The 13,883-nt window shown below is 44.2% G+C and overlaps 1 protein-coding gene across 1 annotated transcript in view; it reads right to left on the reverse strand.

Annotated features, from left to right (window-relative positions):
* The window catches only part of LOC144686980 (voltage-gated delayed rectifier potassium channel KCNH8-like), an 801,058-nt gene that overhangs the window by 333,964 nt on the left and 453,211 nt on the right, over positions 1–13,883 (reverse strand). Inside the window, exon 4 of the mRNA XM_078552818.1 lies at positions 6,775–6,801. Coding sequence (XP_078408944.1) covers positions 6,775–6,801 — 27 coding nt within the window. The remainder of the gene's footprint in view (positions 1–6,774; positions 6,802–13,883) is intronic.

A 13,883-nucleotide genomic window follows, 5' to 3' on the forward strand; every position in this document is an offset into this window, starting at 1 on the left:
CTCTATTTGAAAATATTTATGGGATCTTTCATGCGCACCCAATGTCTCATCTGGAAGATGACATCCCCAGAATTGTAGCATTCCCTTGGTACTGTACTGAAGTATCAGTCTGGATGCCATTGAGCCGTGTATAGCCTGAAACTCTCAGCTGTAATGTGTAGAGGTCTTTGGAGCATTTTGCTTATGTACTTTAGCCATGGCCTCTTTATAGTTGGATCCTTCTGACCTTTACGCCTTCCTGTGAGAGGGACAAATGGTCATTAAAACCCAAACTACATTTGGCCCCAAGCCGTAATGGATTCTCACAAGAATGCGCACCGAGTTAAATTGACCAAATCCTTCAATTCACATTTGAGTCTACCAAACATGCCTCAGCTGAGCCTTGCTCTCCATGTCCTGAAGCAGAAATTATTATTATGGCCCTTCAATTGGCCCAAAAGTGCAATAGTTGACTCCTCCACAAGGCCTCAGACTCCTCCCCTGGCGATTATTTCCAAGGTTACTTTTCAACTGCATCATTACATCAGCTGCCAAAATGGTGTTTCTCCACTTCTACCAGCTTCCAACACCCACCCTGCCCCCCCACTGCCCCACCAGCATCAATGTCCAAGACCCTCCTATCGTCCTGAAGTATCATGTGCAAGTTTCCCTCACTCCTAGGCTAGGAGAGTCCTTGGTGGATTGCCACGGGTATCCGGCTGAACCTGCTCCTCCCTTTGGCTGCCCGATGGCCCCTCCCTGACTCCTTGAGGTTAAGGGGCTCCTGAAGGGAGATCGAGGTGCCCTGTCCCCCTCTCACATAGCCACTGATGGATTACACTCATGGCTATAGCGATAGTGCGCAGGTCCAAGCACATATCCGGCACAAACTGTTCGACCAGGGTCTCCTAGTGGCGCCACCCTTCCAATGGTGACTTTGATGTGCTGACATGTTGGCGCCATGACATTGGACAGAACACAGACGGACTCCTCCATCCTCTGTTCTAACCTGGTAACAGCCTCTGACAACAATGCCTGCTGTACCCATGCCTGTTTTTGGAGCTCCAACATCTCTCTGGGGGTCGATTCTAGAGGCTGGTTATCAGATTCAGACTCAGCAGGAGCCTGGCCTCCAGCAGTCCTCAGAGTGTCGGTGGCCTTGGCTGACACTGCCTCCGCCTGACATGGACCAGAATCTGTGCTGTGCTGACCAGATGGTGACCTCAGGTTTGCTCTAAAACTAGGTCCCACCGAGGTGTGTGTCTTGGCGCTGGTGGAGGGTGTAGGTGAACACACCGACAGCTCGACATCTAGTGGGTCCTCAGATTCCTTCGGTGGTCTGGGGGCTGGGCTGATGGGCTGGCTGGCAGTCTGCCTCCTTCTTTTCTTGCTAGTGGCTATTATAGAGAGAAGAGATCATTGGTGATTGGCTGGATAGTCACGTACATTAAAGAGCACTCAGTTTTGGAGGGTGGGCGAAGACTACTGGATGGAGCCTCACTGGCTTGTTGGGAGATGCCGATCACGCCTTTGGCACAGGAAAGGTCCCTATCCTCATCAGCCAGCTCTATTGTTCATAGGGGGTGAATGGCCTGAGCTCAAGCATCTCCACTCCTGTCTGGGATATCTCCACCTTGTTGTGGGCAACCTTGCCCTACATAGACAGATGGAGAGACTGTGAGCAGATCAGATGCCAAAGCAGATGATAAGCACAAATGCAAAATACTGCGGCTGCTGGAAATCTGAAACAAAAACAAAATAGCTGGAAAAACTCAGCAGATCTGACAGCATCTGTGGAGAGGAAGACAGAGTTAATGTTTCGAGTCTGTAAGACTCTTCATCAGAATGAAAGAGAAATAGAAATGTGGTGAAATATAAGTTGTTTAAGGGAGGTGGGACAGGTGGAGCTGGATAGAGGGCCAGTGATAGGTGGAGGCAAAGGAGAGATTGCCAAAGATTGCAGATGTTAAGCATGCCTTCCTGCTGTATGTGCTGAGTGGACCTATGTAAAGGCTGAAGACGCAACTTGTGCAGGATGTGACAAGAGGTGAAGATGTAAAAGTGTGTGTGAGAGAATCTGTGGTGATATCCATTGTGTTAGTGTGTGAAATCCCCGTGGACTGTAACCCTGTGAATGCCTGATGGTCTTGTGAGAGTGTGAATTGAGAGTGAGGAGAAGGTTGACTTACCCTGGCGGAGTGGATGAAATCATTCACCCTCTTCCTGCACTGGACAGTGGTCATCTTCTGAGGTCTGCAGGTGCTGACCGCACTGGCGACCTGCACTGAAGCTTTGGAGGTAAGGTTGCTGGACCTCTGGCTCCCACCTCAGGGGTAAAGGATCTTCTGCCGGTCCTTGACTGCCTGGGGGAGTGTCACCAGGGACGTGTTGCTGAACTTTGGGGCAAATGTTTTTCTTGGAGCCATTCTGGTGTTTGCCACGACAAGTCCAGTGCTGCACAGCCTGAATGTGTCCCCAGGTGCTGTTTAAATATGGAGCCCAGAAATACGACTTGATGAGGTAACGGTGAGGTGGACAGACCCCAGCCTGTCCCGCCACGACATACGATGTGCTGCCTGTTTATGCATACATAATGAGGTGAAAAGTGGATGATCTGATGCGACAACCCGCTCTGCCAGCCAGTGGGAATCACTCTGGCTTTCTCACTCACCACCACATTCAGCATCCGGAGCAGAAAGTTCTGCCCTAAGATTTAGCTGAAGAACAAAGGATGCATATTGTTGCCACGTACAGAAATACGTAGCTCCTTCAACAGGCAGTTTGCCTGACAGTAGCAAAGAGGTGCAGTGAATGAAACAGAAGTATTTACATATTCAAGAGCACTGCCTATTAAAACAGGCAAAATATATTGTTCAACTTGCTTCCGTCATAACGTATGTCATCTGAAAGCTTATCAGGTTTTCAGCTTGGATGGCAGTGGATAAGTTATAAATGGCCTTAGTAGCCCCAGGATAGAAACAGGAAAATCAGGCAGGAATCCCTCCAATCATTTCTGCTGGAAGTGAGCATGTGCTCAGATTGATACTGTCAATCTGAGGATTTACATGTGAATAATTTCCACTTGGACAATATACCAAAAGGTGCCCATCAGCCTTGTGGTGGCATTCCTAGAATGGTAAATATGAGTTACATGGAAAAAGAATTGATAGGATTGAACAGAATTGCATTTTTTAAGAACTGATATCACACTTGAACATGGTGAGCTTCCACTAGTGTTAACTGGGATATCTGAGACATACTATGATTCTTAAAGTTCTATTTTCTGAAGGAAAATAGTCTGAATTGTTCATTGTGTATCTGGAAGTGGATTTATGCTGTAGCAAGATAGGAAAATCAGAGAACTACTCTGCTGGGAAATATGAAGATATATGTTAGTATGGTGTGTTTCTGACAATTATGTGATTCTAGTTCGAATGCAGAATTACCTAGCGCACTTCTAACAAGAAAGCTGCAACTGTAGGTAGGGATAAGTATCATTTAAAAAAATGCATTTCCTGGATCAGCATAAAATACTGATAATTGCACCAGTCTCTACACCTGTATTGCTGAGCACAACTTGCATTGGAGTACATCACTAGGACCCATGTGCATTGGGAAAACCATTGCTAATCAATTGTGGCAGATGATGTCACCACGCAGGAGATTTCTGAAATTTATGATAGAATTAGGGAAAGTTGGGGGTGGCGGGGTCAGGGCAGAGAGTGGAGGGACAACAGATTGGAAGGGACTTTAACTCATACCTTCCAGTGCCTAACCTGTGGTCACTCAGGGCCTACAGGATGTGACTAGAGCCATGGGACCTGCTAATCAGCTGATACCAGTGGTCGCAGATTCAGTATTGAATGGACTGGTGTTGGTTGTGTTCAAGTGGTAGATACTAATCACTCTCAAGATGGCAGAATTTCATAGGGATGTGATTACTCCGTGACCCCCTACTCAGGGTTCTGTGCCAGAGGCACATGGCAGGTGACACTGAGTTTCTAATGGGCTCCCTCTAGAGATATGATCAGGCAGCCTTTAGGCCAAAATCCAGCTGCCCCAGTGCACAGGACCATTCAGTGCAGCATCAGTGTCCCATCTCTCCCAAGTCCCTGATTCTAACCAGACTATCAGATGGTTATTTGGCCTTTGCCCCGTGGGGAAGTGTGGTGTCTTAAAGGATTAGAGTGAGTGCCTGCTCACTGAATCCACCTCCTTCTACTCCTTTTGACCCTGAGGGGCTGCTCTGTGCTGTAACTGAGTGACCAGATTGCTATTAACTCTTTTTTTGGTGAGTTGCCTCTGGTCCATTTCTTCTTGGCCATTGTTATAGAGAGGTTCCATTTACTCTTTGAATTTTGTACATTTCTTCAATATAGTTGCACTATGCACCTGAAACCTGCAATTACTGCCAACCATTGATGATTAGTCTGTTGTGAGTCATTAAGGCAGCTCAGTTTGTCTAAGGGGAGTTGGCCTGGTGTTTGCAGTCAGTGGCAAAGCAAGGACACTCACTGCTAAGCATGAACTAAGTCTCACTGAGAGATTTAGCAATCTCTCTGCCGAGAATTTCACCCTGCAGTGGCCCTGTAGCTAACTGCAGCAATCTTCACTGCATGGAGCTGCATTGATGTCAGCAGGCTATCCAAGCAACCAATCACATTAAAGGATTTTCACAGACACCCAAACAGGAAACAAAAAGCACTAAAATAAAAACACTTTTAATTTTTCTCACATAGAGCAAATTAAAAAAAGACCCAAGGGGTGAAAGCTAAAATATTCTGAAAAACGTCATCAAATATATTAATTACATCACCATCAAAAACCCAATTGTATCTGATTGAATGTGGTGTAACTTTTTCTGGGATTTTGAACAGTGATGTGTGAGTGGGAAATTTGAATTTCTCCTTGCTGTCATGATTGCTGGCTCAGGCGAAGGGTGAGGTTGGCCACAGCACAGTCTGTGTCAGAGCCGTGAGTAACAGGAAGTTCAGGGTTTCTGCTCTAAGCTGCACAGACCTGACATCCTTAAGTTGCAGTCAGCTTCAGGAGGGCAATGATGACGAACACTGGCAGTTTGCCATCATCACCATGCTTGCAAAACTTGGGCCATTATTTATTAATGAAGCACATAAATTAAAAAGTTTTAGAGCGGAAAAGATTTTGTTATTCCTTCACAGGATGGGGGCTTCGCTGGCAAGGACAGCATTTGTTGCCTATCCCTAATTACCCTTGAGAAGTGATGGAGAGCCGCCTTCTTGAAACACTGAGTTGATCTGGCCTAGGTACACCCACAGTTCTGTTAGGAAGGGAGTTTCAGGGTTATGACCCAGCGACAGTGAAGGAATGGCGATATATTTCTGAGTCAGGATGGTGAATGGCTTGGAAGGGAACTTGCAGGTGGCGGTGCTCCCATGCGTCGGCTGCCCTTGTCCTTTTAGGTGATAGAGGTTGCAGGTTTGGAAGTTGCTGTCGACACAGCCTTGGTGAGTTGTTGCAGTTCATCTTGTAGATGGTACACGCTGCTGCCACTGTGCATCAGTGGTGGGGGAAGTGAATGTTTAAGTTGGTGGATAGGTGCTGATCAAGCGGGCTGCTTTGTCCTGGATGGTGTCGAGTGTCTTGAGTATTGTTGGAGCCACATTCATCTAGGCAAGTAGAGAGTATTCTATTACACTATTGACTTGTGCCTTGTAGATGGTGGACAGGCTTTGAGGAGTCAGGAGGTGAGTTACGAGCCTCAGAATTCCTAGCTTCTGACCTGCTCTTGTAACTGCAGTATTTATATGGCTGGTCCTGTTAAGCTTCTGGTCCAAGGTAACCTACGGGATGTTGATTCAATGATGGTTATGCCATCGAATGTCAAGGGGAGGGGTGGTTAGATTCCCTCTTATTGGAGATGGCCACTGCCTGGCATTTGTGTGGTGCGAATGTTATTTGCAGCCCAAACCTGAATGTTGTCCAATTCTTGCTGCGTATGGACATGGACTGCTTCCTAGTGCTACAATACATTGAGTAATTTGAACATAATTATGTTTCAGCTGCATAACAGATGCTGGTCTTTTTTCAATGGCCCCATCTTTGAAAAGCATTACAAAGAATTAAATTGGAAAATGATTATAACTTGCCTGAATGTCCGAGCTCAGGCAGCTCAACTGCTGCTTGACGATGTAGGAGGATCAGAACCTCACCATCCGCATTCTCTTGTTTGAACGTTCCCATTTTTGAGGTTTGTTAAATTGAAAACCATGTGATCGAACTTGTCACTTCAATGAAAGCTCCATTATTTCTAATTTTGATTGTCCTCTCATCTTACTTTCCCTTGGGGGGAACAGGGTGGGGGTGGAGGTGGGGGGCGGTGGTGTTATGGAGGTGGCAAGAGGGGGAATAATTTCTGAAGTTAGGGGTAATCAGATGCTGAAAAGTTGTGCTATGAGTTGGCCTCTAATTTCTTAGACAGCTTGAACTATTGACTCCTTTGACTGGCCTTCATCCCTTGCTTCTGAGATGTCCTAGTAGGGAACCCCTGCCTTTGTGGACTCCTCATCCAATGTGACCCCTTCCTGCAAAACAAATTTCTTCCTGCTCAAGGCAGACTGCAACAATTCTCACCACACTCTCTAGCACATGGTGTAGGAGGCTTGCTAACATGTGCAGACTCTTGAAGTGGTCTTTGATGATCGTAGGTCCTTTTCAACAATGGCCACATTATTGAATCTGCTTAGTTGAAGGGTTCCTCTGCTGTGTTGTGGGAGGTATGAAAAGTCATCAAAAGCCATGATTTCAGGGGAGTGCTTTGCTCCTCAGAATCCACCCCTTGTTCTGGCCCTGCCCGTTAGACAAATCAGAGATGGCAAAAGCTTCCCTGATGTTGGATGTTGTGCGAAGAATCCTTTGCTGACAATCTAGACTTTTATTGGAAAGCTTTCCTGTTCATAAAGCAAGTGCAATCTCCTACCAAAGTGCCTGATTTGCTGTACCTCTGCTCCTCCACTTGTCCCTCCATTAAAAAGAATGCACATTGGGAGGTGCATTTTCAATTCTCTTGTCCTTCTGAACATATTGTTAGGTATAGGGGCCTCAGAGACACACTCAACTCTGCTGTGAAAAATTGAAGATGCCAGCAGGAAAAAGCATCCAAGTCATGGAGAAGAAATTGTGTTTCACAAATGGAGCAGGACAGTCTGGCGGTTTCTTCTTGCCCAAACGTCATAAATTACACAGTTTCTAGGTGACCTTGGCATAATTTTGTGGCTGGACTTCTTGTCCTAAATCTACGGCCACAGGGAAACCAATGCCAGCCCAGGAAATTTGGGAGAACTGTTTTTTTCCGCGGGGAAGGACAGAGCTTTCTAAATGTGCAGCAAACAGTTTCAGCACCAACCATGGCTTGTAAACAAATTAAAATGTAATTAACTACCACTAGCTAAATCTCTACAGCCTAGCAATCGGCTATGAGCTTGGTTGGTCTGCAAGGACCCACCCAGCATCACCCGGCCCCTAACCCCCCATTGAAGATCCTTCCTAGATTATACTATAAAGTATAAGCACAACCATGCAGTAAATAACCAATGTACATGGGCTATTGACTTAAAATTACACTGACAGCTTTGGGGCAAGTTTGCATGAACAATTTTGCAGATGCTCGGTAAGAAGAAGATATTTTTAGTTAAAGAAGAAATAACTTGCATTTATACAGCTTCTTTCATAAAAGAAAATTGCGGTGAATTAAATACTACTCCTGTACTGTTGTAAAGTAGGAAACACAGTAGATAATTTACTTACAACATAACTCCCTAAACAGCAATATGAAAATGACCTAATAAAAAAACAGGCTCCAGCTGTTAGTTAGAGTAAAAAAAACATGTGCTGCAGGAGCACATTGATGACAGGCCACCTGGTGTAGTTTATAAAAAAACATTATCATCTGTTCCTGTAGTTTCAATAGATTTTATTGTTGAAATTTCTCAAGGACTGTTATTACATTATAATTTTATTATATATATTATTCCATGGAATGTGGGCATCAGTGGCAAAGCCAGCATTTATTGCCCATCTCTGATTACCCTTGAACTGAATGGCTTGCTAGGCCATTTCAGAGCGTTTCAGGATCAGCCACATTGCTGTGTGTCAGGAGTCACATGTAAGCCGTAAGGACAGGAGATTTCCTTCCCTAAAGGATATTAGTGAACCAGAAGAGTTTATACAACAATTGATGATAGTTTCTTGGTCACCATTGCTGAGACTAGCTTTTAATTCCAGATTTTATCAACTGAAAAATAAATTCCACCAGCTGCCATTGCAGCATTTGAGCCCATGTCCCCAGAGCATTAGCCTGAGTCACTGGATTATTAGTCTAGTGGCATTACCACTACACCAACACCTCATATTTTCATTGACAGTTTTAAGAGGCTAATAAAGAATTACCTGTCTTTGATGTGTTTTCTGAATAGAAGTTTGTTTGTTTTTATAACAGATTGACCACTTGATGGGATTTGAAATCTTTGAATGGGTTTCATGAATGAGAGTTTTTTTTTCAGTATCAAGTGTGTTTGAGTGAGAGCTCCCTTATCTTGTTATAAGTTTAATTTATTTTCATCACATCCGTGGTCTGTCCATAATAGATAATGGGTGACTGGCTAGGGAAGTGGCATGGAAGGTATGAGGTGGCATGGAGGTGGCATGGGGGGTATGGTGCTTTTGTTTGTGTGTATGTGTGTGTGTGTGTGTGCGCGCACGTGTGTGTGTCTGTCTGTGTGTGTGTGTGTGTATGTGTGCTTCTCTGAAGCATAAGAGAAAATGAGCTTTCACTAAATACCCAGAAAACTAAGGTCCTTTTCCAACCTGCTCCCACAGCAAAACACCTCCCCCTGTTCATTGAGATCAACGGTGAGACCCTGGAAAATGCGGATCATTTTCCGCATCTTTGCAGCCTCCTCTCGATGAAGGCAGGCAAAGACAACAAAATTAATCTGCTCTCCCAATGTACCAGCTCAGGCTTTAGCTGACTCAGGAAAGGAATATTTGAGGACCAGGACAACAAACCTGAGACTTTGATCCCCGCCCCCTGTATGCTATTGAGAATTGGGCAACCTGAGGCAGGCGCCTCAAAGCACTGGAGAAATACCACCCTAGAAAGAAAAAGCAGTAAAATTTGGAAATGATTGGTACTGGTCTGACCTGTAGTTCCATTTTAACATATACAAGTCCAGTTCAGACCAGTACCAGCTATTTCCAAGTTTTACTATTTTTTCCTTCTGGGCCCAGCCGTGTCTTCGCAAGATCCTCCAAATCTCGTGGCAAGAAAGGAAGTCCAACAGCATCATCATTCCCAAGCCAACTTGCCCAGCATCGAGGCTGATCACTCAAAACCAGCTTTGATGGGCAGGTCATGTCATTCATATCTCTGACACCAGACTCCTGAAGCAATTGCACTACTTGGAGCTCGGCCACAGCAGTAGACGCTCAGGAGGATAGCGAAAATGCTTTAGGGATGTCCGTAAAGCATTCCTGAAAAGATTGAAAATACTTGCCGATTCATGGGCAACCCTGGCTTGTGACTGACCAAAGTGGGAAAGGCTCATTCAGGAAGGCACCGAACACATTGAGAGACTTTGTCAGGAACCTGTAGAGGCAAAATCGAAGCATTGGAGGGAGAGCACAAGCCTCCAAACAACCCATCTAACCAGTCTTTCAAGCATCACCTCCCCCACCATTGGCAGCATCTACAGATCGTGCATTGGATTTTCAATCACTTCAGAGCCCATAAAACTAGAGTGGAAGCAAGTCACCCTCAATCCAAAGGAACTGCCTAAGAAAAGAAGAAAAAAAGGGGTGGGGGGAGTCATGGACATTGGAAACAGGGGTGGCGAAGGGTGAGGGCTAGAGGGCCTATAAAACTGGGCTGAAGTCTCAGAGAATCAAGGCGGGCCTTCTAATCAGCTCGCCTCTGTGACCACCTCTGAACTGCCCCTAGAGGCAGCATGTCCAACTCAATCGCGCTCCCTCCAGAGTGAAAGTTGTGCGTGCGGGGGTATTTCCATCGAGACGGGTCTGCTGAGTCGAGAGATTTCCTGGCTTGAGATTTCCACCTCCATGGCAAAAATCTGGCCTATTAACTCTGTTTGTCTCTCCACAGATGCTGTCAAACCTGCTGAGTATTTCCAGCATTTTCTACTTTTTTGTAATGTTGATTGAGAGACAAACATAGCCCAGAACACTGGGGAGGACCCCCACTCCTCTTCCAAAAAACAGTGCTACTCGGATCTTTTATCCTCACTCAAGAGAGAAGACTGGACCTTGGTTTAACATCTCATCCAAAAGCTGTTTAAGTTGCTAGTTTTTGCAAGTAACATGAATTTTGAGACACTCCACTTTCCTTCATTCTGCTTTAGGAACTTGTGAAGAAATTTCCTGAAAAATGGAAAAAATACTCCAACTGCTGGAAATCTGACACACTAAGAAAGAAATACTGGAAACACTCAAAAGGTGAGGCAGCACAAGGGGGATGGAGTATAAAGGGAAGGAAGACTTGCCATAGCTATACAGGTGAGTTTGCACACAGTGCTCTGTACACAGTTTTGGTCCCCTTACTTGAGAAGGGATATACTTACATTGGGAGCAGTTAAGAGACGGTCACTAGGATGATACCTGGGAAGAAGGGGTTGTCTTATGAGAAAAGGTTGAACAGCTTGAGCTAATGAATGAGTATTCATTAAAGTTTAGAATAATGAGAGGTGATCTCATTGAAACTTGTAAGATTCTGAGGGGGCTTGACAAGGGATGCTTCCCCTCATGGGGGAGTCTAGAATGAGAGGCCATAGTTTCAAAATAAGGGGTCTCCCATTTAAGATGGAGATGAGGAGGAATTTCTTCTCACCGAGAGTTGTTAATATTTGGAATTCTCTTCCTCAAAGAGCAGTGAAGGTTGGGTCATTGAATAGGTTCAAGGCTGAATTAGACAGATCTTTGATCTATAAGGGAGTCAAAGGTTACGGGGGTCAAACAAGAAAGTGGAGTTAAAGCCACAATCAGATCAGCCATGATCTAATTGAATGGTGGAGCAGGCGTGAGGGGCCGAATGGCTGTCTTCTGCTCCCATTGATCTTATGCATCTGTGGAGAGAGGGAAAAATATTTCAGGGTTTTTTCCCTTTCCCGTCAGTGGTTGAAGGTGGGTCAAAAGGATACGTGAATGCCCTCTTTCTAGATGCTGCGAGATTGATGGTCCTCGGACTCCTTTTTTGACATTTTTATATATTTGTCTACATCCATTGTGTATGAACTTTCTGTATAAACAGTACAGATGCAGAACCAGGTTAAATTACAGAATGAGTTCCAAACACATGCCACCAGCAGGTCTATGATACACAGAAGTCCACCAGATATAGTGATCTTAAAAATGTTGACTTGGTCTTCAGTAGACCCAGCTTCAATAAAAAATTATTCTTAAGTAAATTTCTCTGATCTACAAAGTCTCTTATCAATTATTTCATGGCTGTCTTTTCTTGTTGAAATGAAAGAGAACACGACTGTTACCTTATTTTATTTAATGAATCTAAACTAACTTTTCAAAGCAAAGATATTGACTCTCTGGGGTGCATGCCAATCCGAAATTAAGTTACTTTCTAAACTTTTGGAAAACCCACAACCTTGACCAACACGTTGCTATCAGAGACGCCTTGCAAAGCCTAGGAAATGAGGCCGGGGTAAGAATACAAAGCCAATCTTCTTAACATAGGATTACATTGAATGTACAGAATAGAAAGAGGCCAGTCAGTCCAACCAGTCCATGCTGGCATATATGCTCTATTCAAAGCTCCTTACATCTTTTGTTATCTTACTCCCCTCAGCATAACCCTCTATTCCCTTCTCATATGCTAATGTAGTGTTCCCTTAAATGTATCTGTACTTATCACCTCAACTATTCCCTGTGGTATGGAGTTCCACATTCTTACCACTTTCTGATGAAGAGGTTTCCTCTGAATTCCATATTTGGTTTCTTGAGGCAGAATTTTCTCCCTGTCGGGGGGGCTGATCAGGAGCGGGCACGGGCGTGGGCGTGGGCAGGCGTGCAGTCAATCGCCGCCTGCAATTGGCTGCACGCCGCCATTTTACGTGGGTGGGCCAATTAAGGCCCGCCCAGTGCGATGCGCATCTGGAAGTGCTGAGCGCTCCCTGTGTGGACAGGGGGAAGAGGCTGAGCTGCCTCAGGGCGATTAGTTTAATATTGAAAAATTTTAATAAGAAAAAAACAATTTTTAAGACGTCCCCTCATGTGACAGTGTCACATGAGCTGGGACATGTCTATGAATTTTATAAAAAATTTTTATTAAAGTTTAAAAACCTTCATGAAACCTCATCCCGCCCATGGATGAGGTTTCCTGCTAAATGCGAAGGCCGCCTAGGCTCTTCGCCTGCCCACCAACCTTAAGGTTGGACGGATAGCTCTGTTAGTTATTTTAATTGATATTTAACTGGCCTTAATAGGCCTTTGACAGTTCGGTGGGCACACAGCCGACTCTGGTGCGCGCCCGCCAAACTGAAGATCAGAATAACGCCGGGTGACGTCGGGATGCATGCCCGAGTTCACCGCGTGTCATTTTACGCATCGGCGAGCGGGGCACGTCCCGGGGCCAAACACTGGAAAATGGGATTAGTGTAGTCAGATCTTTGTTGGCCGGCGTGGACATGATAGGCTGAATAGTCTTCTTCTGTGCTGTAGATGTCTATGAGTCTATGAGTCCATGTACAGTCCACTGCCACTATACATTTTTCTAATGAATTATCAAATACGTGTAATCGTGCCCCATTCACTTTAAAATGTAATCTGTCCAGACCTAGGGATTTTATTCTCTTTGCGTTTGATTAACTTATTTAACAATTCTCCTTTTTTATTTCAAACGTTGTTATACCATTTCTAATCTTATCTTCTGATGTCATGTCCTGGCAAATACTGAAGCAAAGTAGTTATTTAATATTTCTGTCACTATACTATCACTGCCTCTGATTTCATCCTGTCCATCTATTAGTGGGACTATTCCCACCCTGACTTTTTTCAAACATTTATGTGCCTGTAGAATATTTTACTGTTTTCTTTCATGTTCCTTGATAATTTAATTCTATAGTTCCTCTTTGCCTTCCTTTTTTTTTCTTCTCTGCTGGTCTCTTCTTATCCTCCCTTGTCTCCTCTGCTGTCCATGCACTTAGTGTATTCCTCTTCCTTTATCCTCATTTTTTCCCTAATGTCCTTATTTATTCAGGGTGTTTCATTAGTGTTTAGTTTGTTCTTGATTTTTTAGCATAATATATTTTTCCTGGACTTTATTGAACACCATTTTAAATGTTTCCTATAGCTGTTCTATGTCATAGTCTTGCAGTACACTTTTCCATTTTATTTTCCCAAGTCTATTCTCAGTCCCTCAAATTGGCTTTTCTCCAATCTAGTCCTCATCAGACTTACATCCTTCTCAATTATTATCTTAAAGTGTATTGTGTTTTGGTCACTATTGCCTAAATGTTCCCCTATTTTTACTTCTCTTGTCTGTTCTGCTTCATTCCCTATTACTAGTCCGAGTAGTGAATTCTCCCTTGATAGGGTTCTTACTTATTGAGTTAGAAAGGAGTCCTGTACTCAGAGTAGGAACTCTCTTCCTTTATCCCCTTTACCTACCTCCTGTGGCCAAATAATTTTAGGAAATCCCCCGGGATTATTATTGTATGATTGTTACTCACTTCCCTAATATGTTTGCATATTTCTTCCCCACCTCCTATCCTCTATTAGGTGTTCTGTAGAATATTCAAGGGTATTTAACATTTAGAAAGGATAGGAAGGAAGGAGAAGAAAATGGGTTTATTCCGTTAATAAAGGATGAGATTATCACAATAGTGCAAAATGATCTTGAC

Source organism: Cetorhinus maximus, chromosome 11 (genome assembly GCF_964194155.1).
Source record: "Cetorhinus maximus chromosome 11, sCetMax3.hap1.1, whole genome shotgun sequence".
NCBI classification, from domain to species: Eukaryota; Metazoa; Chordata; class Chondrichthyes; order Lamniformes; family Cetorhinidae; genus Cetorhinus; species Cetorhinus maximus.